This window comes from Hippocampus bargibanti, linkage group LG12 (genome assembly GCF_051943395.1).
Source record: "Hippocampus bargibanti isolate YZ-2025 linkage group LG12, ASM5194339v1, whole genome shotgun sequence".
Classification (NCBI taxonomy): Eukaryota; Metazoa; Chordata; class Actinopteri; order Syngnathiformes; family Syngnathidae; genus Hippocampus; species Hippocampus bargibanti.
Window position 1 is genome coordinate 1,109,070 of NC_142745.1, and position 27,976 is coordinate 1,137,045.

The 27,976-nt window shown below is 42.4% G+C and overlaps 1 protein-coding gene across 1 annotated transcript in view; it reads right to left on the reverse strand.

Moving 5' to 3' along the window:
• chd6 (chromodomain helicase DNA binding protein 6) overlaps window positions 1-27,100 on the reverse strand; it is a 47,065-nt gene extending 19,965 nt beyond the window's left edge. Inside the window, 28 exon segments of the mRNA XM_089009298.1 lie at window positions 226-385; window positions 459-583; window positions 1,907-1,987; window positions 2,092-2,294; window positions 2,368-2,478; window positions 2,961-3,140; window positions 3,809-3,973; window positions 4,046-4,241; window positions 4,902-5,112; window positions 5,421-5,577; window positions 5,658-5,756; window positions 5,896-6,039; window positions 6,225-6,401; window positions 7,368-7,611; window positions 8,583-8,704; window positions 10,076-10,213; window positions 10,303-10,389; window positions 11,503-11,620; window positions 11,706-11,770; window positions 12,015-12,080; window positions 12,587-12,736; window positions 13,893-14,043; window positions 14,131-14,254; window positions 15,183-15,381; window positions 15,890-16,282; window positions 21,042-21,094; window positions 24,370-24,446; window positions 25,641-27,100. Of these exon segments, the coding sequence (XP_088865424.1) occupies window positions 226-385; window positions 459-583; window positions 1,907-1,987; window positions 2,092-2,294; window positions 2,368-2,478; window positions 2,961-3,140; window positions 3,809-3,973; window positions 4,046-4,241; window positions 4,902-5,112; window positions 5,421-5,577; window positions 5,658-5,756; window positions 5,896-6,039; window positions 6,225-6,401; window positions 7,368-7,611; window positions 8,583-8,704; window positions 10,076-10,213; window positions 10,303-10,389; window positions 11,503-11,620; window positions 11,706-11,770; window positions 12,015-12,080; window positions 12,587-12,736; window positions 13,893-14,043; window positions 14,131-14,254; window positions 15,183-15,381; window positions 15,890-16,282; window positions 21,042-21,074 (3,899 nt within the window). The 5' untranslated portion in view covers window positions 21,075-21,094; window positions 24,370-24,446; window positions 25,641-27,100.
• Window positions 27,101-27,976: the final 876 nt, after the last annotated feature.

Below are 27,976 nucleotides of genomic sequence, written 5' to 3' on the forward strand. Positions count from 1 at the left end.
CAAAAAAGTGAAAATTAGTAAATTAGCGCTGCTACAATTATGAAACATTTGCATTGTATGTGTGTATGTATTTATGTATTTGTCTATGTATGTACGTATGTACGTATTTGTCTATGTATGTCTGTCTGTATTAATGTATGTATTTATTTTTGCACGTATGTATTTATTTATGTATTTATGTATGTATTTATTGGTCAAAAAATTAAAACGTAGGCCGGCGCTGACTTGTTGCAGTGTTGTTTGAGGTGTTTCTTGTAGCTGTCATCCTGCAGAACCACTTCAGGGTTGCAGTGGGCCAGCCAATCTACGTTCTTCAACTCAGGAACACTCAGCGGACTTTTTAGTTTGTTGCCCTTGCGTCCGCGAGGAACCGGAGCGGAAAGACCTGGCGGGGTTAGATCAAAGATTGAAGCGTTCCATGGAAACAGACGGGACTTCAAAAGGGCTGAGATACCAACCGGAGTGATTGAGCAGCTCCTGGTCTTGGTCTTGGCCCTCTTTACTAGGGGAGATCAGATCCCAGATGAAGCTTTTGATCTTATCGTCACCTTTGTAGTGCTTCAGGCAATAAACCAGCAAAGCCCTGAAGAAAAAAAAAAGACATGTCAAACGATTCTCGCATAAAATATTGCACATTTCATTTGATTTGACCATTCATCACACATTCATTCACGACAGATTAATTCATTCGCTGCCACTCCCAAATTTATTCGGGAATTGAAAATATGATGTGGAGCACCATTCGCAAATTTGTTTGGCTTTTGTTTTTTTTCTTGCGGGGTGTGTCGATAAAGTACTGGTCAGACCGCTGGCAATGTTTTTCCCGTCCATGAGAAAGCAACATTTGATTTATTGTTCATGTTAGCACTTTGTAATAGTTTCCGCTGCTGTTCAAGCGCTATTATTCTAAAAAGTGACAACATACATTGACAAATTGACATTAATTTTATTGGTTTATTTAATACGTTACTATATCAAATAGTATTGGTGAGATCATACCCATATAGTCCCTAACCCTAACCAAATTTCTCCTTTGCGAGACTAATAAATGCAAATCCGATCCAATATGTATGTATTCACTGAATTGTATTTTGTACAGCTGCCCCATTTCAAGTTCAGATAACTCCAGACCCATATAATTTATAAATTAACTCTTTTCTTAGGCTGCATTGAATGTTTATGCAGTCCTAAAAGACAATATTCTGTGGTTCCTGCAATTTGACTGGAAATGACAAAAACCCTGGCACTGGAGTGGACACATTTTTGCACATCGTCTGGCAGTGAATGAGTTAATAATCCACTGACACAGTTTGTCACCTGCATTTACTCATTCGTCCAAGTAGCTACCCACTCATATCACTCGTGCTCATCTGTTTATCATGCATCCATCCATCCAAATCTATGGCTGTCAGAGATATGACAGTCAGACACTAGACGAAGACTCGAACCCAGAAAGATTGTCCCTACTGCCGGCAGGAGACGTAACTATTCATGACAGACGTCTGAATTCTGCAGCCCTCTGCCAAGCTATTTATTGAGAGTATATGCAAATTTAAGTGATACATTAGTAAAACAGTTTTCTGGTTTAGAATACCACGCCTCTGGAACGTTCTGAGCCCCAACAGCTGTAAGCAATAGAACATTGTCTTTTCCATGAGCGGATACATTTGTAACCTGGCTAATGAGCTCTTCCTGTGCAGGATGTTCAAGTCGTAAATTCTGTGCAAGGCCAGATCTCCTAGATGAAGGTGACAGTTTAACAAGCTGTTTGTTGACCTCAGATTGACCCCAGGTTGTCTGTGCTTCAGTTGTGTATTCAGTCTCACATGTTGGCTAAGCATATAACAGCATCAAACTTTTAAATATGATAACTTCTTATTCTGTGTAATCTCTATCAACGGCTGACCTGCAGATGGCCTCCATGTCCCTCTCGGTCAGGTGCCACTTGAAGCGACCATGGTTGAGGATGTCCTTCCAGCGGCCCCACCTGCACGTAAGGTCGAGATCAGAAAGTCATCAATCTCTGATTCATTCTCTTTATTACTTCTTTCCGATCGTCATGAATTCAAACGAGCAACGATTTTATTGTACCCGAAAACGAGCAGGTTCTTCTCCACGCGGAAGCACTCGGCGCGCAGGTAGCGTCGAGTACGCTCTCCCAGGCGTCGGGTGCGGCACGGCTTTTCCTCCGAGTCGCTGTCCAGTTCAGAGAACTCCATCAGCTCATCGTCCTCAAAGGAGTTGTAGTGTCTCGTCTGCTTCCGAACACGGGGCGTGTCGATCACCAGCGACTCCTGCACGCACGGCGGTCATGTAACGGCAGAAAGACAGACGGGATAGAACTCAGACCGCTTGTCATTTTCGTACCTTTTCCGATTTGGAGTCAATTTCCACTTCAGCGATCTTGGCCCATTTCTGCCAGAAATTGGGGTCGTCCAGAGATATGTCGGTACGGTTGCCCGAGGAGATGAAGCTGGCCTGGTGGTGGAATTAAAAAAAAAAAAAAAAACATTAAACACAGGGAAAAAAAGTTATAAACGTCAGCAACTTCATTTGACTCAGATTTAGACCAGCCGATACAGTGAGAGGAACTTCTCTTCAGAGCCGCCAACAAACTGAAATTTGCTTCCAAAACAAATTGTCAGAATTTCTATATTTTTAATCTTTTGTACAGAACATTGATGAGGAACCTCGTTTCCCAGATGAGATGACGAGCATGATCTCTTTGGACTGTTGTAAGATCTGGTTGGCGGCAGATGCAATGTAAACAAAGGTAAACACAGCTTAGCTAAGTGGTTCAGAAAATGGATGGATAGGGGGGATCAAAAACTCACAGCTATTGAAAAAAATGGGCCCATTTTTAAGTCCTGGACCGACCAATGACTCAAAGCCATTAAGAACTCTTCTGACACTATCAGAAGACCCCAAAATTTGAAGATGCCGTTCTGGACGCCACCTACCTTGGCAAATGTGGAGCCTTTGCCCTCAGTCTGTATGGTGATGGTCTGTGTACGTCTCTGCAAGATCTGGTCAATGTCTTCCTCGCAGAACTTGGAGCCTTCGTCCTCTTCGTCCATGAGGGCACCATAGGCGCCTTTCTTTAGTAAGTCCTCCAGCTCCAGTTTGGACAGCTGTTGCACCTGCGCGGACACCCAAAAGCACGTTACAGGATCATCAAAACGACAAAACGCGAAATATCTGCCAATCCAATCAGGTCAAGCTTCTAAGAATGTTTTGAAATCAATGAATGATGCTTTTATTAATGGTGAATTTCATATCAAACAAAAAAATGTGAGTACGATGATACCTCGGCTTTCGGACGCTTTAGCTAACGAACCTTTCGCCTTACGAACGTTAAATTTGCGAGAATATAATCTTGGCATCCAAACTATTTTTCGGGAAACACACGGAGCGCCACAATTAGTGATGTGTCATTCGCCTTGAGCTCCTTGAGACACTTTATGCAAAAAGCTATCCATTCCATCAAGCCATTAACAACCACCACAAAGGTCAATAAAATAACTTTATTAGACAATACAGATCGTTTCTTTAATTACAAACCATAGCACATTTATTCTACATAAAATAAGGTATATGATGTGTAGTTTTAAGGCTTATTTAGTTGAAAATAATGTTTTTATGGGGACTTGGGAACAGATTATTCTCATTTTAATGGTTTCCTATGGGGAATTAATGTTTGGAATACACACTTTTCGCCTTACACACACTTTCTGGGACCCAATTAAGTTTGTAAGCCAAGGCATCACTGTATTATTGTTTTCTCTAATGCGACAGACGCGTCTCTCACCCCATTGAGGCCCCCCTTGCGGTTGATATCCTGGAGGACGGCCTTGTCCAGGCCCAACTTGAGGCTGGCCTTATCGAACATCTCCCGTTCATACGAGTTTCTGGTGATGAGGCGGTACACTTTGACGGCTTTGCTCTGGCCGATCCGGTGGCAGCGTGCCTGCGCCTGTTGGGCAGGAATAGCGTTTTCAAAAATGCCTGCTTCGAATTTCTTGAGGAAGCGAGGTGATGCGGCTACCTGGAGGTCATTCTGCGGGTTCCAATCCGAGTCGAAGATGATACAGGTGTCAGCAGCCGTCAGGTTGATACCCAAACCGCCCGCCCTCGTGCACAGCAGGAACACAAACCGGTCCGAGTCCGGCTTGCAGAAGCGGTCGATGGCCGCCTGACGCAGATTTCCGCGGACGCGCCCGTCGATGCGCTCGTACGTGTAGCTATGGACAAGTACACACACACACGCACACATGAAGTGAATCAGATCAATCAACTTGATATTCAGCGAAAAGTGTAAGAAAGTAATAATAATAATCATACATTTAATTTATAAGTGCCTTTCAAAACTCTCAAGGTCACAGGACACGTTTTTCTGTCGGGTGAGCAGTGGCGGCCACACGCGCCAGTGTTCATTCAACCTGGAAGTGACTCAGATAGAAAGCTAGCTAGCTAGCTAATGGATAGCTAATAAATAGGTAATAGATAGCCACATAGCCAACAGCTAGGCAGCTAGACAGCCAACCAGCTAGACAGCTAATAGCTAGCCAGCTAGCTAATAAATAGCCAGATAGCCAACAGCTAGTCAGCTAACAGCTAGCTAGACAGCTAATAGCTAGCCAATGGATAGCTAATAGATAAACATCTAGACAGCTAACAGCCAGCCAGATAGCTAAAAGATAGCCAGCCAGTCAGCCAGCTAGCCTGGCAGACACCTAGCTAGCCAGCCAACCAGATAGCTAGCCAGCCGGCCAACCAGATAACCAGCCAGCGAGCCAACCAGATAGTCAGCTAACCAGTCAACCAGAATTTAGTTGAGAATGAAGTTGTCTGAAAAGTGGTTGAAAGTGTCTTAGATGAGGTTGCAGCACATGCGCACTCACCGCCTCTGTATGAGGTAGTCCTCGAGGATGTCGAGGCAGCGGACCATTTGGGAGAAAACCAGGACTTTATGTCCGCCACTCAGCAGTTTGGGCAACAGCTTGTCAATGAGCACCAGCTTGCCCGCCGCCTGGATCATGGCCTGCAGTTGCAGGTCGCACGTGTCTGCCCCATGACTTTTGCGGAAGCTCTCCACGATCTTCTCCTCGGCACCTATCACAACAGCAAAGTTACTAATAACGGCCAAGAGTTTGAACTTTTATGCTAATGCTAGCTTGTCTATGGCTTTTGCTGCTATCTAGACTGATAGGTCAACAAATCAAATTTGTATGTGGCCGTTTGAGTCTACAATGTTTGATCGAGTTTTGAGCATCACTTGGACGGGAATCTTTAACGGGAGGGTCAAACAAACCACTTGAAGCAAGCACACTTGATGCCTCCTCGAAGAATTGGACGAGAAAGCTGCTAAAGGATAAACGGAGGTTCTTCACATTTGATCACATCAAGACTGGAGGCCTCACCGGTGATCAGGTAAGGATGGTTGCAGCACTTGCGCAGCTCCATCATGGTGTTAATGAGGTTGGGCATGTTGTGCTGGTTGGCTCCTTTGGACAGGAAGGAGAAATTCTTCTCCAGGATGGCCCTGTAGTACTTCTTCTGCATGTTGGTCAGCTCCACCTGCAAGAGGACGGAAGCAAACGTCGGGAATTGGGAATTTCTTGGACTGGGAGGGGACGAGTGAGAGAAGAAAGTAGTACTTCAATGATGGTCTCCTCTTTGGGGGCCAGGTTCTTCTCCACGTCGTCCTTCAGCCTCCTTAGCATCATTGGCTTCAAGATGGCCTGAAGCTTCTTCACCTGGGTGGGAAAGAAAGCAAGATTAATACACAAGGATCACATGGGTGAGCATTTTAGTCATATCTATATTTTTCCCCATAACCGAAGACGATCATCACATTCCCTGCCATTGATGATTGGATGAATGAAAATGTTGTACCTGCTCCTCGGTTTTCAGGTCCCCAAACTCATCAAGGAAGGCGCTCTCTGAGGGGAACTGCAGAGGCTCCAGGAAATTGAGCAAACTGAACAATTCCTCCACAGAGTTCTGCAATGGCGTTCCCGTCAGCAGAACCTTGTGCTCCTAACCCAGGCGACCAGAATGTCGGATCAACAGGAAGGAAGTAACACATAAGTGGCAAGTCAGACTCAACTACAGGCCTTCCACTTTTTCATAAATCCTCCAATATCGTGAAGCTTTTTTCAATTATTTCAGACACGCCAACAACAACTAGAGGAGAGGAAGTCCGACCCATAATATTAACTGACCAAATTCATGAGTTTGAGTCCTTCCAGCAGCTTGCAGTTCCTGTTCTTGAGGCGGTGCGCCTCGTCGATGACCACGCAGCGCCAGTGCAGCTTCTTCAGCTCGGGGCAGTCGGCCATCACCATTTCGAAGGTGGTGATCAGCCCGTGGAACTTGAGCACACTGGGTGCCGTGTTGCCCTGCCGGGAGGGAAAACAAACGCATGTGTTTAAAGGACAACCGACGTCTCCGGACAAGTTGCGTCCATAATTTGTAAAATCACTTCAAATGACTTCTACTGAACGCATTTGACAAAGATTCCACCGCATATAGCTATATTTTACGTTTTAAGACTCACGCTAAATATTCAGGAAGACTTGTTTTTGAGTTGATGACGATGCCCTAAGTGACATCACGGAGGGAACACCCCTGACCGAGAAAGCGACACACAATGCATTTTGGGTACTTTTTTTTCATCTGAAAACACAGTGTTGGTCGTGAAATTAGAAGGAAAACGACATCAATAACACGATGGTGAATCATCTTGTGCATTTTCTAGGCGCTACATTGAATGAGTAACAAGAAAGCATCTTCTCCAAATCTGAACTCTCTGAAGCCATTGTTTTGATTCTGGAGCAAGGCAGTTTGTGGGTGGGCCAATCGTTTTATTTTGGAAAATGAAAAATTACCAGATGGGACCGTCTCGTTGCAGAGAAACAAGCTCAGGGGTCGCACTGATTCAGTTGTAGTGAGTTGTATTTTTCATGCGCTTTATACTTGTTTTGTGGTGTATTTTATTTTGAAGGCACGTTTCAACATTACCATGGTGACCATAGAGCGTTAAGGGGCAGAGACGATGTTACATATGTTGCTGTTGGCGCAATGTTACCAGGACTCTGCTAATAAAGTTGTATAAAAATACACAAGGGATTCACACTTATTATTATATTTAAAAGAATTTGAAAAAAAAAACAGTTTCTATGCCTGTCGTATCATTTTATTTTGCCGGTCCGTGAAAATACTGTCTGACATTAAACCGGTTCGTGGCGCAAAAAAGATTGGGGACCACTGCTTTAATGTGTCTTACTGATGAGCTGAGTTGACATATAATTGTGAAACCAAGCAGGCCACGGCCAATGATAATTATGTTTGAAGAAGAACGAGACCTGCGCATCACGATAGAACATCTCATACTGCAGGATCATCTGGCGGCTGATCTGCGAGCCGTGGTACACGATGACATTCATGCGCGTCCACGTGCGGAACTCCCTCTCCCAATTGGTGATGGTGGAAAGGGGAGCGATGATCAAGAAGGGCCCTCGGATTCCCATGCTGAACATCTCGTACAGGAAGGTGATGGACTGGATGGTTTTGCCCAGGCCCATCTCGTCCGCCAGGATGCAGTTCTTCCTGCCGCGGGAAGGAAGAACTGGTCCTCAGCAAACATCTACAAGCTTTGTGTGTGTGTGTGTGTGTGTGTGTGTGTGTGTGTGTGTGTGTGTGTGTGTGTGTGTGTGTGTGTGTGTGTGTGTGTGGAGGGGCGTAATTGGTGTTAAAGGACAACCGACGTCTCCGGACAAGTTGTGTCCATAATTTGTAAAATGGCTTCAAATGACTTCTACTGAGTGTATTTTAATAATATTCCACCGCATATAGCTACATTTTACGTTTTAAGACTCGCGCTGAATATTCCGGAAGTCTTGTTTTTGAGTTGGTGACGAGTCCGTATGTGACGTCACTGAAGGAACACCCCTGACCGGAAAAAAAGGACACATTGTAGCAGTCCTTCCATCACGTCAATGCTTGTTTGGTCTGAAAACCTCGTGTTGCAACAAAAAGAGCCAGAAGAGGGCGACAAAGCTCCATATAAGGAATTTATCAGCCTGTGGAAACGGGCTGATTCATTCCTCACAGGAGGTTGGTCGCCATTTTCTGCCTCTTTTTTGGTGATCCATTTCCCCCCAATGTTGCCTCAAAATGGCACGGAAGGACTTCTTTAATCGATTGCAAATATGTATGCTTTCCTCTTCAGAACTATTTGAATCATTTTCATAACTGGATGTGTAACAAGAAAGCATATTCTCCGAATCTGAAGCCATTGTTTTGATTCTCCAGGAATGCAAGACGTCTTGGCGTGATGTCACGAACTGGGGGCGGGACTTTCTGAAAATGGCCAATTCGCAGCTCAATTTATTGCAGATTTTGGACACTTTAAGTCATTTTTATTGGTGTTTTGCATTTGACTACAAATATCATACTGCGTGTGTTGGTATCTTAGATGCTATAAAACGTTTTTCTGATGTCAGTTAGGAAGCAAAAATGTGATGTCGGTTGTCCTTTAATGTGTAACAGTGCTTGTGTGTTTGTGAATGCGCGGTCACCTGTTGTACCAGTTGAAGAGTAACCAATTCATGCCCTCCAGCTGGTATTCTCTCAGCTGGTTTCCATTGCGGTAATCTCGCGAACGCTCCAACTTCTGCCACTTGTCAGGGAGAGGACGCTCCTGAGCACAAAGACAAAAAAAAAGACAAAATGCACTACATTGACGCTAGATAGTGCGCTTCTACTTCTTCTTTTCCTTTACTCTTTCTCTCATAACTTTGCTGCTGAGAATTGTGAATTCCTCCATTGTAAGGCCAATTGGTAGGAGACTGCGGAGCCAAGACCAGCAGGCGCAAGGACAGTTTCTGCCACCAGGCAGTCCGGAGACTCAACTCCCTCCCAGCCCTGCCCACCCTGCCCCTTCCCACTGCCACACTCACCGAACTCTGAGTACACGCTACATGCTGTACTATCATCCTGAACTCTATTTTTTGTTCTTTCTCATTTTTTTCTGCAAGACGTCACTTCAACCCTTTCTTGTTTGTTTTTGCATTACTACATTACGTCACTTTATATACATCACTACCTCACTTTCCAGATGACACTACCTCACTTTACATTCAGAAATTACATGTATTGTCTGTTGTCAATTGTATGTCTTTTTAGCCACGTTATAAGTGCCTTGCATGCGAGAGGACATTAATTTCAACTGTGCTGTATGTCATGCATATTAGCATATTTGACAATAAAGCTGACTTTGAATTGAAGTTATTTATTCTATCTCATGGCATTTAACGGCAAAATATGGGATATCATTGCCACCAAACAAATGCACTTGATCAAGAAAATCAGTTTCAGTTTCTCTCTCTTGTTTCTATTTAGAATTGTATTTTATTTTTATATTTATTTCTATTTATAATTGTGTTTTATTTATTGCATTCTATTTGTGATTGTATTTTATTTATTATAGAACCTATGCTTGTCTGTGACTGTAAATTGTCCTTGAGAGCTTTGAAAGGTGCTTAAAATGTAATGTATTATTATTATTACAAATAAATTCAATTAAAAGACCGCAGTTGCTTGCAGAAAATCTATTGTTGAAAGTTTAATTGAAATGAACTATATTTTCAGAATATTTACCAGACATTAAATAAATACAAAATATGTATGAATAAAATTAATAAATGAATGAATAAATAGGTAAATAAACACATACTGAAATATATGAATACATAACTGAATAGTGAAATAGTTAAATAAATAAATAAATAAGTGTCCTTGAGTTTTGAAAGGCGCTTATAAATGAAATGTATTATTATTAAATAAATCAATCAATCAATAAATAAATATTGTGCAATGATCAACATCACCAATGTACAATTCCTAAGGACACACACACAGACCGTCTCGATGACAAAACAGGTCAAGTGCAATCTTAAGAAATAAGACATTTTGACCATAAAAAATGTGTATTTTGGTACCAAAAAATATTTCACTTTGCCTCAAAACCTTTTTGGTCAATTTGCCCCCACTACGTAGAAGATGGCCTCACCACATGTCGCAGATCTGGCGGCAGCTTTTGAATCTCTTCAAACTCTTTGATTTTCTCCGGGTCCAAGTCCTCCTGGAGCTCCCACGTGGACTCCTCGTAGGACAAACTGCACCATTTCACCAGGTAGTGCGTCACCTCCTGATACAAACACACAAACAAATGCCACATATGCGCATGCATGCATGTGTGCGGGCGGGCGGGCGGATCTCTTTCGTTGCGTCACCAACCTCTCCAGTCTCTGTGTCTGTTGTAACAGCCACCTCCAACACCCTGTCCACTTCCACGTAGTCGGGATTAAATAAATCTTCATCAGGCTGTCGCAGGGTAAAAACAAATAATAAGAAGAGCAAATTAATGGCTCAAAGGGAAAATGATGAAATAAAGAAAAGGGAGATGGTTGTCTCAAAGGATACCTCAAAACACCATAACGTGGCCAATTTAAAGGACAACCGACACCATTTTTTTGTTTCCCAACTGACATCAGAAAAATGTTTTACAGCATTTAAAATACCCAAAACACACAGGCTGATATTTTTAGTCAAATGCAAAACACCAATAAAAAATGACTTCATTTGTCCCAAAACTGCCACAAAATGAGCTCGGAACTGGGGAGATTCAGAAAGTCCCGCCCCCTTGTTCATGATGTCACATTAGAATTGGCCCACCTACAAACTGCCCTGCTCCAGAATCAAAACAATGGCTTCAGAGAGTTCAGATTCAGAGAAGATCCTTTCTTGTTACTCATCCAATTATGAATATGATTCAAATAGTTCTGAAGAGGAAAGCATAAATGTTTGTAATCGATGAAAGAAGGTATCAATTCAAGCAATCTGGACTCCAATGTAGCGCCCAGAAAATGCACAAGATGGCGCACGAGCTCCGTTGGAAATGGGCTGATTTGTCCACTGGAAATTTGTGTCAACTTCCAGCTTCATTACGCGTGTTACCGCCATTGGCTGCAACACACAACGATTCACCATCGCGTTATGTAGTTTTCCTTGTAATTTCCCGATCAACACGGTGTTTTCAGATGAAAAAAAGTACCCAAAATGCATTGTGTGTTGCTTTCTCGGTCACCAACTCAAAAACAAGACTTCCTTAGGCGTCGGTTGTCCTTTAAAACAAGATCACCTTGTAAGGTTTTTTTGGGAGTCAATTTGGCTTCAGGGTGTGCATTACAACAACAAAAAATAGAAAGCACAAGATTATCAAGTCTCCTTTATGATCTATCAATCAGCGGAAAAAGCCAAAATGAAATTAATATTATTGGTTCAATGTAACCAAATTGGTAGACTTCCTGTGTCTCTTGTGACGTTTTTGCAGCTCAACGCGTGATCGACATGTCTACCAAAAAGATACTGTCAAGTCAAAGCGTCTTCAGTGGCTGAGTTTTCAAAATGACTCAAGACAGATGCAGTGAGTGTTACCTCGCTGAAGAGGTGTTTCATCTGCGCCCGCTTGGTCCTGAAGCGCTTGATCTTCTGGTGAATTCTGGGATCTTTTTCCAGTTCTCCAAGCGTGGCCCATTTGCAGTGCAGATAAGAACTGGGACACACAAAAGAACCAACCTGGCAATGAACGACTGAAAACACACACAAACAAACACATTTTATCTACAAATTTGACTCACAAGTTTCGGTACTTCACGTAAAACTCTTCCTTTTCCTCGGCTTGCTCCTCTGATGAAGACGATGTCTGCAGAGGAGACCCAAGTTCAATAGTGATGATAATAATGAGGAGGAGAAGAAGAAGAAGAAGAAGAAGAAGAAGAAGAAGAAGAAGAAGAAGAAGAAGAAGAAGAACAAGAACAAGAAGAAGAACAAGAAGAAGAACAAGAACAAGAAAAAGAACAAGAAAAAGAAGAAGAAAAGAAGAAAAAGAAAACGAACAAGAACAAATAGAAGAAGAAGAAAAAGACATCAAACTAAATGCAACTTACCTCTTTCTTGAGTGGTCGCACAGACAGGATTTTCTCGATGATGTTGGCCTCGTCCTCAGGTGGCTCCTGTGGAGAATACATCAGTTTAGTTTGGCTTGGATGTAAGTCTTGCATTCTGTAATTTTTTTTCTCTAAATCTCATTTGTTTTTATACCCCAAAACGTACACGCGGAATGTTTATTCCGTGAGAAAATGTTCTCCATTTTTTGTGGTCTTGAAGAAAATGTGGATTTCGGCTGCCATTTTCTTGTTAGGAGAACGGGCTCGTCTGCGAACGACACATTGTGACACATTGTGGCAGCTGGGTGTGTATCCCAAAAATAGTTTGTATGCCAAGGTAAATTTTCATCAATGTAACGTTCGTAGACCGAAAAGTTCATAAGCCGAGGTATCACTGTATATATAATCCAAAAGGATCAATTTTCCTTAAAATGACCTTCCATCCATCCATTTACCAATCCACTTTATCTCCACAAAGGTTGTGTATGGGTGGGACATGCACACACACACACACACACTGTTATTTTGTTTTTTAATTCAAATCTCGAGCAAAGAGGTTTCCTTTGCCGTACCTCGGCTTGCCAGGCCAGCGCCGTAGCATTGAGGGCTGCGATGCGTCCGGCTCCAAGAACAGCGATGGTTTCCCCGTCGTCGTCCACCACCTTTAGGTCTAAATCCTCGTTGTACTTCCTGCGTTTCACTTGACGGCCCGAGCGTCGCTTCTAAAGGCAAGAGATATAAATGGTATTCATTTCAGACTTGAAGGCATTTGCGTACATATACTGCACATGTGATGGCTTATCGATAACATTGGCCTAAAGAAATAATTTTGAGTGGCAAAGATATTTGAATGGATCATTCTGGGTAATTTTTAGTCGTCCAAATTGGTTCGAGTTTTTGAGATATCAATATTTTTGATGAAATGAAAAAAATGACCATCACTATTTGAAACTAAAATACAGAATATCAAAAACTACAGGCAATTCTCAATTTTGTTGACATCAAAATTCTCAGATTTTTGTTGTCTTAAATGAAACCGGAAAAGGTGAGAATTCCAACCATCTGATTTTTATTTATTTTTTTAACTCATTGACTGCCAGACGAGGGGCAAAAATGTGTCCACTCTAGTATCAGGGTTTTTGCCAGTTTCACTCAAATTGCAGGACCCACACAATATTGAGTTTTAGGACTACAATGCAGCGTAAGAAACCTTAGACTTTCTTCTTTCATCAGAAAAAAAAACGTTAATTCTTAAATTATATGTGTCTGGAGTGTCAGAGATATGACAGTCAGACATTGTGGACAGAGACTCAGAACCAGAAAGATTGTCCCTACTGCCGGCTGGAAACGCAGTGACCCATGACATACGTCTGAATCGTGCGGCCCTCTGCCAAGCTATTTATTGAGAGTACATGCAAATTAAAGTGATACATTAGTAAAACATAGGTTTCTTAATTATAATACCACGCCTCTGGGCGTTCTGAGCACCAACAGCTGTGAGCAATTAAACATTGTGTTTTCCATGAACTGATAAGTTTGTATCCTGGCGAATGACCTCTTCCTGTGATAAGGAGTTTGAAGTCCTAAATGACTCCTGTGAAGCTGACCGTTTCACTTGCTGTGTCTGTTGACCTGATTGACCCCAGGTTGCCCGTGCTTCAATTGTGTATTGAGTCACAAGTGTTGACTAAGCATACAACAGCATGAAACTTTTAAATATAACTTCTTATTCTCTTTCATTGAGTTATCTGGATCTGATTTTTTTTACCACGGACTTTAACAACCCAACTAAATCACCGTTAATTTTTTTTTTTTTGGGGGGGGGGGGGGATTTAAATGTTTCCATTCCATGACTGAAGAGCCAGGAACCAGGCTCACCGTGTTGTCCAGGGGGTCCTGGCTGTCCTCTCCACCCGTGTTGACGGACAATGAAGTGGTATCGTCGCTCTCCGCCCCCTCGGGGAGCGCCATTGTCTGCGTTCTCCTCTTGGCCTTTTTCTTCCTCTCCACCGGGGAGCCGCCAGGGTCTCTGGGGGAAAAGGAAGAACGGTCAACTTCCTATTGTCCTCCACCGGCGTTTTTTTTTTTTTTTTTTTTTTCATTTCATTGGCCTGACCTGGGTTTGCGGCCCCTTTGCTTGGGCAATGAGTTCAGGGTGTGCTTGAGGGCAGCTTGGTTGTGGTTCTTGGGGAGCGAGGCTTGTGGCCTAACAGGCAAGGCTGAGGCAGGAGGTGGTGTGGCTGTAGGACAGAAAAGCAGTGACATAACACAATTTTGGAACAAATTCCTATTATGGTATATAACGTTGATGTTGTTGTCATGGCAATGGATTTAAATCTGTTTCTTTTTTGTGTTGCTGACAATCCTACGCCAAATTATTCAGTTCATTTTTTTTCAGTTCAGTTTTTTTTCCAATGTACTGTAGAGTATTTTTGTAGTTCTTTAATGACATTTCTGCAGTGGATTTTTTGTTTAATTTTTAGTCATATATTTCCTATTTGTATTTTTTTTCAGTCATTTTTTTTTACTATTTAAAGGACAACCGACACCATTTTTTTGCTTCCTAACTGACATCCGGAAAACGTATTATAGCATCTAACATACCCAAAACACGCAGGCTGATATTTTTAGTCAAATGAAAAACACCAATAAAAATGACTTCAAGTGTCCCAAAACTACTTCAAAATGACCTCAGAAAGTTTCAGTCTTCAGAAGGTCGTGAATCAAAACAATGGCTTCAGATTCGGAGAAGATTGCAAATTTCCCCATTGTGGGGAACACAATCAACACGAAGTTTTCAGACCAAACAAAGTACCCAAAATGCATTGTGCGTCGCTTTCTCGGTCAGGGGCGTTCCTTCCGTGACGTCACGTCAGGCATCATCATCAACTCGAAAACAAGACTTCCTGAATATTCAGCGTGAGTCTTAAAAGGTAAAATATCGCTATATGCTGTGGAATCATTGTAAAATACACTCAGTAGAAGTCATTTGATGTGATTTTACAAATTATGGACACAACTTGTCCAGAGGCGTCGGTTATCCTTTCATTTCGAATAATTCTTTTCTGACTATATTTCAAGTGGGAGTTTTTTACTTACACATTGTAATCTTTTGTTTTTTTATTTTTCCACATATACACTAGCACACACACACACACAAACACACACCTTGATGAGGTGGAATAGGAGGCAGGATTTTGATCTTGGGTTTCCTCCCTCGTTTTCCGGGCACCTTAACAGGCACCTCGGAAGGAACGGGAACGGGGGTGTTGGGGGCACATGTGTTTTTCCGCCTGGTGGCCTTCTTGAACTCAGCTTGAGCGTCTGCGGCTGCATTTACCCTCCCCTTGCTTCTGCGCTCCATCTTCTGTTTGAGAAAGAGCACTTGTTTATGAAAGCTGACAAAATGATGAAAACTAAAATTCGAAACAAAATCATGAAGAGGATTTTAGGATGAAAGTACACAATTTGACAATGACAAGAAAGCAACTTCTCCAAATCTGAATCCATTGTTTTGATTCTCGAGCAAGGCAAGGCGTCTTGGCGTGACACCACGAACAAGGGGGCGCGACCTTCTGAAACTGGCCACTTCCGGGCTCATTTTTTTGGCAGATTTTGGACACTTTAAGTCATTTTTATTGGTGTTTTGCATTTGACGAAAAATATCATACTGCGTGTTTTGGGTCTTTTAGATGCTATAAAAAGTTTTTCTGATGTCAATTAGGAAACAAAAAAGGGATGTCGGTTGTCCTTTAAACAGTCAAAGGGAAAGAGGCAAAAAAAAAAACAATTAAAATGACATTAAAATGAATCATGACTAGAAAAACAAATAATTTGAAGAGCTAAAAGTGAAGATGCAATCAAAGGATAGTGACCTTATTTGGAAATACGCTGGTGACAACAGGCGCTTCCTTGACCCGCTTGCGCTTCTTCAGCGAGGCCTGGTCTCTGCCCTCCTGGCGCTCTCGTTTGTCCTTCTTCTTACGTTTCTTCCTCACCCTGCCGCCACAGCCGCCGCCACCTTCGTCCTCTTCACTTAGGGAGGAGGGGGGCCGTGGAGCCGCCGCCACCACCAGCGCTGGGGGGGCCTTGCAGTGATTGGACATGGCGCCCACGGGGGCCAGAAGTCGGAGCTGGTCTTTGGAGCCGACCAGGAGGTGGCCCCTGGGAATGGCAGACAGCGATGTCTGCACGTCGCTGTTCCGCTCCGGCGACGCAGCCGATGAACCCGAAGACGGCGACGTGTGTTTCAGGAGGCCACCCGACATCTGAAGATCAACAACAACAAAATGATTTCACGTGTCATGGTCGTCGTGGTTACAGGCCTAAAATGTGGTCTTTCATTCATCACTCGTGTTGCAGCTATTCGGCTATTGGAGTTTATAGGTCGCGCTTTGTCCAAATTGATTTTGAGTTCCACACGGTCTATAATGTGACGCGGTCATTACGTTTCGAGTCCATGAGGTATCTCAGATGATTGACAGCTCCATTCAACCGATGCTACTTGAAGTCAAAGGACAACCAACACCTCCGGACAAGTTGCGTCCATAATTTGTAAAATGACTTCTACTGAGCGCATTTTACAAAGATTCCACCGCATATCGCTATATTTTATTTTTGCGCTGAATATTCAGGAAGTCTTGTTTCGAGTTGATGACGATGCCCTAGGTGACGGCACGGTGGGAACGCCCCTGACCGTGAAAGCGACACACAATGCATTTTGGGTACTTTTTTTCGTCTGAAAAAACGTGTTGATTACGAAATTTTGTTTTTCTACTTTCATTCCTTTCATCACTTTGCTGCTGTGAAATGTAAATTTCTCCACTGTGAGACTAATAAAGGCATATCCAATCCAATACAATCCAAATTAGAAGGAAAACTACACAAATAATGCGATGGTGAATCGTGTGTCGCAACCAATTGCGGTCACACGCATAAAAAAGGTGTAAGTTGACACAAATTCCCAGCGGACAAATAAGCCCATTTCCAACGGAGCTTGTGCGCCATCTTGTGCATTTTCTGGGCGCTAAATTGGAGTCCAGACAGCTCAAATTGATATGGAAGGACTTCTTTAATGGATTGCAAACATTTATGCTTTCCTCTTCACAACTATTTGAATCATATTCATAACTGGATGACTAACAAGAAAGCATCTTCTTCGAATCTGAAGCCATTGTTTTGATTCTGGAGCAAGGCAAGACGTCCTGGCGTGACGTCCCGAACAAGGGGGCGGGACCTTCTCAAACTGAAACTTTTTGAGGTCATTTTGAAGACACTTGAAGTCATTTTTATTGGTGTTTTGCATTTGACTAAAAATATCAGCCTGCGTGTTTTGGCTATTTTAGATGCTATGAAATGTTTTTCTGATGTCAGTTAGAAAACAAAAAAATGGTGTCGGTTGCCCTTTAAACTTGTGTTGTGAGGGGAATTGGGCGGCGAGGATCTTGTTTTAGTATTTTTTGTTGTTTTTATGACAGAGCTGTTTTTGTCTTTCATTACTTAGTGCAGTGAGAAAAAAAATATATATATATAAAGCCAAAAGTAAAAGAAGAAGCCTCCTTTTCGGCATGATAATTTTTTGATACGTGTTATGTTAACGTCTGACCAGAACATCCAAGGGAACTTTACTGTCTTTGTTTCCATGGCAATGGCTCAATAGCACACCTTTAGCCTTTTTTGCCATGTACCTTTCTTTTTATGTTTTGGACTGTGTGTTTTGGTGGAAAAAAACAAAAAATTAACTAAGATGACATTTCAATCAATGTCAGATACACAAACACGCACACACACACACATGCACGCAGGCGCACGCAAGGACAAGTGCGCACACGCGTGCACAAACACACACACGCTAACACACACACACAGGACAAGGAGGGGCATCCAGGCTGTTGCCATGGAAACTGTCTCTTCGCAGCAATGTAGCGTGGAAAGGCAGATGTAAACACATGGTCTCTATGACAACAGCCTTTTTTGCCCCCCCTGGATATCGTGTCCTGATGACTGATCTGTTTGTGTTGCATCATTCACATTGGAAATTCTTCCAGCTTTGTCTTTTCTTTCATTATTGTTTTACATTCACGTAGACAAGAGTTTTGTGTCCTCGCCCAGTTTTGTGTTTCAGTTTTTAATCTGTCTCTATTGTGTTTTGTGAGTATTTCACTATGTGGGAGCTGGTATCATTTAAAAACTACACAGTATCCACGAACATTAACGTGTTTTTTTTTTAACTAGACGCCATACTAGGGATCCAAGTGCAAGAGTGATGCTACAGGGAGAAGAGATAAAGAAGGTGGAGGATTTTAAGTACTTGGGGTCAACTGTCCAGAGCAATGGAGAGTGTGGAAAAGAGGTGAAGAAGCGTGTCCAGGCAGGCTGGAGTGGCTGGAGAAAAATGTCAGGTGTGATGTGCGATAGAAGGGTTTCAGCTAGGATGAAAAGAAAAGTGTATCAAACAGTGGTGAGAGCAGCCATGATGTTTGGACTGGAGACGGTGCCACTGAAGAAAAGACAGGAAGCAGAGCTGAAGGTGTTGAGGTTTTCTTTGGGAGTGACCAGCTTGGATAGGATCAGGAATGAGTACATTAGAGGGACAACTCATATTAGAGGCTTTAGAGAGAAAGTCAGACTGAGATGGTTTGGACATGTCCAGAGGACAGAGTGACGATATCGGGAGAAGGATGCCGAGTCTTGAACTGCCAGGCAGGAGACCAAGAGGAAGACCCAAGAGGAGGTCTATGGATGTGGTCCAAGAGGCCATGAAGGTAGCTGGTGTGAGAGAAGAGGATGCACAAAACCGGGAGAGATGGAGGACATTGATTCGAAAAGAAGAAGAAGAACTAAACGCCAAACTGCCTTTGCTGTTATATTCCTCAATATCATGATGAATGTATTTTCGATGACATTGAAGATATTTATGTCATTGAATGATACGAATACTGCTATATAAAGAAATACATGTTTAAGAAATTGAAAAGCGGCTATATAAATCTCAAGTTATTATTAACATTGGCTAAAATTAGCTGCTACACTGACGTAGGCTCGTTAAACAGAAACACATGTACGTACGTGCTCACACTTTCACACAACACTCCAACACCTGCACTTATGCCAAACACATACAATCCGTATCACAGCTCGCTGAACCTCCATGGATGAAGTCCCAGCTTATATACACGCACACACACACACACACACTAACACAATGCAAATCACACGCCACATGGCAACATGCTGCAGTATAGTAGCGTCTGCCAGTCCAGGAAAGCCCAGAGAGCACAGCTGCCGCTTGCAGTCGCACGGCCGATGAATCAATAACACACACACACACACACACACACACACACACACACACACACACACACACACGCATGCACAAACACGTCCAAAGAGCGCATCTCTGACAAAACTAAAGTGCGTGGCTCTGCAGTTTCTGCACTGCGACAACCAGAATGTAATTCGCATACATGTGAAGCTATCGACGTTCCATGGGCAACGTTGCCATTCACGGTGCAACGTTCGAGTACTTCTGAGTTAGGGTGTCAAAAAAAAAAAAAAAGAAGAAATACCTATTATTATTATTATTATTAAATTATATATTTCTTCCAATATATATATATATATATATATATACATAATAAATAATATACAGTAAAGTCTCGTTATATCGATATTGGATATATCGATAGTCCCGGTTATATCGATACTATTTCTATGCATGCGCTGAGAAAATTACATGCAAACAGGGTCGAATATATCGATAGTCCCGGTTATATCGATATTTTTTCGGACTCCCTTGAATATCGATATAACGAGACTTTACTGTATCTTATTTATTATTTAATTATTAAAATAATCTCTAAGTGAAGCCCTTTTTTGGCGAGACTTAAAGGACAACCGACAGATCCGGACAAGTTGCGTCCATAATTTGTAAAATCACTTCAAATGACTTCTACTGGGCGCTTTTGACAAAGATTCCACGCATATTTTAGCTAGATTTTACCTTTTAAGACTCACGCTGAATATTCATGAAGTCTTGTTTTCGAGTTGATGACGATGCCCTAAGTGACATCACGGAGGGAACGCCCCTCATACACAATGCATTTTGGGTACTTTTTTTTCATCTGAAAACACCGTGTTGATGGCGAAATTAGAAGGAAAACTACTTAAATAACGCAATGGTGAATCGGTGTGTGTTGCAGCCAATCGCGGTAACACGCATAAAGAAGGTCAGCCCATTTTCAACGGAGCTTGTGCGCCATCTTGTGCATTTTCTGGGTGCTACATTGCAGTCCAGACGCCTCAAATTGATACGGGAGGACTTCTTTAATGGGTTGCAAACATTTATGCTTTCCTTTTCAGTACTATTTGAATCACATTCATAACTGGATGAGTAACAAGAAAGCATCTTCTCCCAATCTGAACTCTCGGAAGCCATTGTTTTGACTCTGGAGCAAGGCAGTGTGTGACCAATAGTGATGACGTAACGAACAAGGGGGCGGGACTTTCTGAATCTGCCCAGTTCCGAGCTCATTTTGTGGCAGTTTTAAGACACTGAGTAATTTTTATTGGTGTTTTGCATCTGACTAAAAATATCATCCTGCGTGTTTTGGGTATTTTAGATGCTATAAAACGTTTTTCTGATGTCAGTTAGGAAACAAAAAAATGGTGTCGTCCTTTAAATCTGAGAGTTTGGACATACTGTATATGGAATAGGAATATTTAAAAACTATTACTATAAATTAATTAACTAGCTTGCTATTGATACAGTTGTAAAATAAATAAATACAAATAACACACACACACAGATACATAGAAAGAGATTTTTTTTTCATAACTGTATCGATAGCGAATTAGGTAGCTAGTTTAAAGCTACTGTTTTTAAATATTCCTAATGTAAATATGTCCAAATTCTCAGATTTAAGTCTCCCAAATAGGACTGCACCGAAACATTGAATCAATGAGCAGCATTTCGATTGCTTTGAAGGAGGAAAGTGGATCGACACAATGCATGCATGGGTAACCAACCTGCTGTTGCTTGTCCTTTTTGTGGATCTTCATTTTCAACGTCGTCACTGCATCTGTCACACACAAACGCACGCAATTAAGCGCAAAGAAGCAACTTGCTGATTGACGCCTGCAACTCAACATACTCCAATCAAGGGTTCGATGCTACAGAGACACGCGATGGATGATGGACACTAACGCTGGGTTTCCACAATAAGGATTTATTGAGCTTTCAAGCAAAGTTAACCCGCCAAGATTCTACCAATTGTGGTCAAAGTAAACCACGATAAACTCAAAAGAAACCAAATGCCACCCGCTGCTAGCTTGTGTTCCAGCACTTTACATCAACGTCCCACTAGTTTCTCTCACGCTTCTGCGAAAACACTTTTGCGGGTTTTCACCATCAAAGTGATCCACACCATCACATGAGGCCAATTTCAGCGCCTTGCGAAGGGGCCAACAGTAAAGCGATGGCCATGGAGGCAAACTAGGACAACATCTTTGACATCATGCGCCGCGTGCGCACACAAACAAACAAACAGTCACATGCGCAAATTGCACAAACTAACAATGTCACACAGTCTCACACACTGGACATGGACACATCGTCTCAAAACACACACACACACACACACATATTCAAATTTCCACACCTAGATTCGGCCTCACAGGCGCACACGTAAGCAACACACTCACACAAAAGCACCACACGCATGCAGCACAGTCACAAACTCAGTCTCATACATACCCAACACACACACACACACACACATTCCTGTTTCAAAGGTTTTGTGAGGTCCGGAAAACTCCAGATAAGGAGTGAGGGCCACTGTTGCTGATAAGTTCAGAGAAGAACTAGTATTACATTTGAACACCAAATGTCACCCCATTTCCCACTTCAACTTCTTTAAAAACAAAGAAATAAAAAGTGAACTTGAAACTGAAATAACAGCAGGAGTGAGGTTTCTGAATGGGTACATTCAAAGTCCTCACCCCTGTGGTGAATTTGGTTAAAATATTGTTTTACTTCTTGTGGTATGAACTTTTTCTTCTCATGAGCCCCGCACACACACATAAACACACACAGTGAGTAAAAAGTGTGTGTATCCAAGTGAAAGGAAAATACACACCAAAAATCATTTTGGGTGAATTTGTGAGGATCTTCCTGAAACTTTAACAGATGCATATATAGACCGCCTTTAGAATGAAAAACTTGTGAGGACCAGCCAAAAGGTCCTCACTTGCCCAAAATGTCCTCACTATGGTATAAAATGTTAGTGGTCCTCACAAGACTGGTCATACAAACAAACACACACACACAGAAACTCACACAGAAACAGAAAATTAATCAGATTCAATCTCCTTTTCATTGCCCCATATATATTTATAAAACCAGAAATCGATCAATCAAAAAAAAAAAAACAAGAATCAATTTTACCCGTATTGACACCTTCAAAACAGTTCAATGTTGTCTCTCTTTTCAAGTATGTTTCGAACATCTCATAAACAGTTGTTGCTGATGTCACCTATTGTTTGTTTTGTGTGGCTTTTTACATACGGGGTAAAAATGACCCACAACATAATCAACGTGAATTTTTTTTTCAACATAATATGAGGGTTAATGCGAATAATCACGTCGCGTAAGATATTCATCACCACATGAGAGTCGAATATTAAAATAACACGCCGGAAGTGAAGCGCCAACAAGCTTGAAGACGGATGTCTGGAAGTTTGTTAGGTTGAAGAAAAAACAGATGGAAGACAGCAATGAAGGGAAACTTTGTGAGACAGTCACGGGGACGTGAATGTCATGAGTTTACAGTATGCTTTTGAGTCCCTGGGGTCTCAAACTCCGGTCCTCGAGGGCCCAAGTCCTACATGTTTTCCAAGTCTCCCTGTTGCAGCGCACCTAAGGCTGTGTTGCAACAGGTGTGATGCAACAGGGAGACTTGGAAAACATGTAGGACAACAGCCCTCGAGGACCGGAGTTTGACACCCCTGCTTGAACGGTTTTTGACACTGTATTTCCACTAACTGCTTTTTGGTTGTCAATGCTTTAAAGGACAACCGACGTCTCCGGACAAGTTGTGTCCATAATTTGTAAAATGGCTTCAAATGACTTCTACTGAGCATATTTTACAAAGATTCCACCGCATATAGCTATATTTTATGTTTTAAGACTCGCGCTGAATATTCCGGAAGTCTTGTTTTTGAATTGGTGACGAGTCCTCCCCCTACGTCACTGGAGGAACGCCCCTGACCGAAAAAAAGACACATTGTAGCAGTCCTTCCATCATGTCAATGCATTTTGCTGTACTTGTTTGGTCTGAAAACTTCGTGTTGCACCAAAAAGAGGCAGAAAATGGCGACAAAGCTCCGTGTAAGGAATTAATCAGCCTGTGGAAATGGGCTGATTAATTCCTTACACGGAGCTTTGTCGCCATTTTCTGCCCCTTTTATGGGACGCTACATTGCAGTCCAGATGCCTCAAAATGACACGGAAGGACTTCTTTAATCGATTGCAAACATGTATGTTTTCCTCTTCAGAACTATTTCAATCATAATCATAACTGGATGTGGAACAAGAAAGCATATTCTCCGAATCTGAAGCCAATGTTTTGATTCTCCAGCAATGCAAGACGTCTTGGCGTGACGTCACGAACTGGGGGCGGGACTTTCTGAAAATGCCCAATTCGCAGCTCAATTTTTTTGCAGATTTTGGACACGAAGTCATTTTGATTGGTGTTTTGCATTTGAATAAAAATATCAGCCTGCGTGTTTCGGGTATTTTAGATGCTATAAAACGTTTTTATGATGTCAGTTAAGAAACAAAAAAATGACGTTGGTTGTCCTTTAAAGGGAAAGTGAACCTGATATTTTTATGAGCAATAAGTTTCATGTGTTTGTGAAAGTTGTGGTAAGCAGAAAAAAAATCACCAGTTCTTCAACATCTCGGGGGCGGCCATTTTGCCTTTTGCTGTCGCCTGAAAATTGCATCACAATTATTTACGTTTTCTTTTACTTTTTACTAATTTCATCATCGGGGTTCACTACGTTCGATATATTTTTTAATACTTGATCCGTGGGTACAATAAAATACATTTACAAACCTTTTCTATAAACTATTTTTTGATAGTTTGAGTATCAATAGTGTAAGTATGCGACGTATATTCTGAGTTATATTTTAACATTATACATGTTAAAATATAACTCAGAATATACCAAAAATAATAAGGCCACAGTATTATTTTCAATTTAAGTTGTTCCACATTTATATTAATGAAGGAATGTGGGTACAAGCTGAAAAGTTGAATAGAAGTTCATCTCAGTTCTTTTTATTTGCACATACCTTAAAGCAGGGATGTCAAACTCATTGTTGTTGCGGCCCACATTGTAGTTTTGGTTGCCCTCGGAGGGTTGCTCTGACTGTGAAAGCATATAAATCATTCATCAACTTTATCTATTATTACATATTCTGTAGAGTACAAAATAAATTGATGGATCACGACTGATGAAATGATAAGACGGGAATAATTGTTGCTTCATTGTTCAGGTTACGGGAAAAAAAACTCAAAGATGCTTGCAATGTCAGAACATGATCATTTATGAAATATCGCGATCTGAAATGTTTGTTTCTATTCAAACAAGCATTGTAGGAAAAATAATATTTTCTGTCAACCCTGGTATCCAGCATGTTACATATTGATGATTGATTTGTTGCCCAGTCCTTGGTGGAACCACTTTCAATAAGTCCACTGGAACATGGAGTAATTAAGTTAAAATGCTTTACTTTAGTTAGAAAGCATTTTGGTTTAAAATGATTCGGGTTTTTTGTTCATTGTGGAATGTTATCGTTGAGACCTGGGCAATGAATCGCTTGGTGAGGTCATTTTAATTAATTTCTTCATTTTTCTATTGCGACATTTTTACTCGGTTTGAACAGGTATTGTGATCAGTTATGGAAGTGCTGTTTTGTGATTATGATGTGAAAGTTTGGAGGCTGTGCTAGACATAAATTCCATGCGGCATCATCGTCCGCTTACCTGGCCAGGTGTAAGTGAGAGGACCCGGGGCGACCACGTATCGCCACAACATTTTCGTTTATTTGTCATCTATCGGATGATTAAGTGTAAATATATTCGCATGGGAGACGAGCGAGCTCGGAGACTAGCCAGTTAGTTAGCTAGCTAGCTATCTAGCTAGCTTCCACATCGCTCGGGGGGCTCGGGAGGGGTGATGCTAGCCGACGCGGCGGCTAACGCTCAGCTTGCCCGGCTCCGTGTGCGAGTATCCCGCCAGAGAAGCGCTCGTCGCCGGCTGAGGGAGCCTCGGGAGGAGGCCAATAGAATGTAGGAAGAAAATCAAAGCAGGGCAGGGAGGGGAAAGACGGAGACCCTGGCCGGGTTGTGTTTAGCTTCTATGGCGTTAGCCGCCTAGCTCGACGGGTCTGCTAGCTCAGTGATGTCCCCGCAACGCGGGGGTAAATACATCCCCGACAGCCGCCTCCTCCTTACACGTGTGGAGCTCCGAGAAAAACCCCGTCCGGGGCGACGCCGACGAACAAACGAACGAAGGAACGAACGAACCTCGGCCGTCCAGCTAGATCGGCACGGCGCTCACCTGCTCCGGCGGCCGCAGCGACGCTCCCTCTCCGCTCAGCCCGGAGAGACGTTCGCCTCCGTCGGCCCGGTAGACGCGAAAAGCCGCCGCCGCCTGCTGCTGCTGCTTATTTCCAAGGACACAAAATCGCCATGACAGTTCGGAAAAATGCATAAAAAATGAGCGGGAGGGAGGGAGGGAGTGATGGGGAGGAGGGCAGCACGAAAATGGGGGGAGCAGGAGGCGCTGGTGGAGGAGGAGGAGGAGGTGGTGGAGTGCATCAGTGGTGGGATCCACATCCCCCCCAAAAGAAAGAGTTGACTCCTGCAGGATGTTGGCCAAACGACTGACTCCTCCGCCGCTGCATCCTCTGGGCTGGAGGAGCCAAAATGGAGCCCAAAAAAGAAGCGCCAGCTGCGGTCGCTTGAGTGCGTGTGCGCGTGTGCCGCAGGTAGACTAGCATGTTTACTCAGAATCAGAAAACCTTTATTCGTCCCCCAATGGGGAAATTTGCAGTCCACAGCAACAATCTAAAAGGTTTTAGCGCTAATTAGTCAATCTGCATATGAAGCGATTTCAGGCAACAATCCGATTGTTGTGTATGGCGGGAAAAACAGCGTGTCTGTTAGAAAACAAAGTTGCAACTTTTTTTCTTTACCTTCGGGAAAATAAACTTGTACTCCTCCAACAAGAAAAAAATAGCATACACACAGTGACGTGCGGTGAAGTTCATGGCTGGTGAGGCACTGACGTCATCACAGTCAGATTTACAAACATATGAACTTAACAGAGTAGCTTATTCACCATTTGATTGGCAACAGTTAACGTGTTTTGTTTAAAATATCATGTCAGCAATATTTATATATACAAACTGTAGCATAGAAAAAAAGAATAAAAAAGTTTTTATCGTGTTACCTTTACTTATAAATGCACGTCACTGCATATACAGTATTAAAAAAAAGTCAAAGTCTAAGTCAGCTTTATTGTCAAATATGCTAATATGCATGACATACAGCACAGATGATATTAATGTCCTCTCTGACCCAGAAGACTTATAATGTGGCTAAAAAAGACAGACAATTGACAACAGACAATACATGCCATTTGTGAATGTAAAGTGAGGTAGTGTCGTGTGTAAAGAGACGTAATGCAAAAACAAAAAGGTTGAAGTGAGGTCTTGCGGGAAAAAAATCAAGTTCATGATGATAGTATAGCGTGTCGCGTGTACTCAGAGTTGGGTGATAAGTTCCTTTTTTGCAGAAATAGATCCACGCAAAGCATAAATAAAAACGTCTGAAAAAATGAACAACATACGTATTATATGAAGGTGCGCACCCACACACATCTGCTGAATGGATGGACACGCGCGCAAGCACGCACACACATCACCTTGGGCAGCCATGTTGGCCCAGACAAGCCAGTCTGAGGCGGTTGCCATGGCAACTGATGCTGATTTCATGTGTCGTGCATGTGTGCCTGCGTCAAAAAAAAAAAAACAACATCAAAGTATCTGTTTTGTTGCACATCGTGTGGTTTTATTTGTCCATCCGTTTTCTATACCATTTCTATGTGGCCTCTAATATGTAACAATAAATATATATATGATGTAATGTAATGTAGTGTCTTATTGTGCCGGTCCCAAGTCCGGATAAATACAGAGGGTGGTGTCAGGAAGGGCATCCAACGCAAAAAAATTGGCCAAAACAAATATGCGAATCAAACCTAAGAAGAAATATATATATATAATATTTATTTATAAATTGATTCCAGGAATGTCCCCCTGCCCACTTTATTTCTTTGTAATACTTATTCGAAAATGGACAATAGAGGGCATCACAGTACCAGACTCAAGGCACCGGACTACAAGGTGCACCTTCAATGAATGAAAAAAAATTCCAAATAGAATCAGCAGAGTCCGGCACCGCCTTGTCTGGACAGTAGGGACATATATATGTATATATATATGGGGCCGATACTACCAATAAGACTTTAGTTTGCTGACGAAGTTTCTTGGATAAGAAGCGAAACGTCCGACACCTTGAAAGAAGTACAGATGACGGCTGAAGCAACCTTTTCATCGATGGACCACTCCGGTACGACTGAGAGCTTACACAGACGTACCAGACTCAAAAGGGAAACGTGATAGTGGAAGTCTGGAGTTGTAGAGAAATGTGCCATAGTAGAAGACATGAAGCTGTGGCAGAAGACGCAAAGGTGGCAGTGGGAGTGCATCAGGGATCAACCATAAGCCCCTTCCTCTTTACAATAGTGATTGATAGGAGAGCACATGAGGTTAGAATGCAATCCACGTCGGCCACGATGTTGGCAGACAACATTGTGATGTGCAGGGAGGGAGC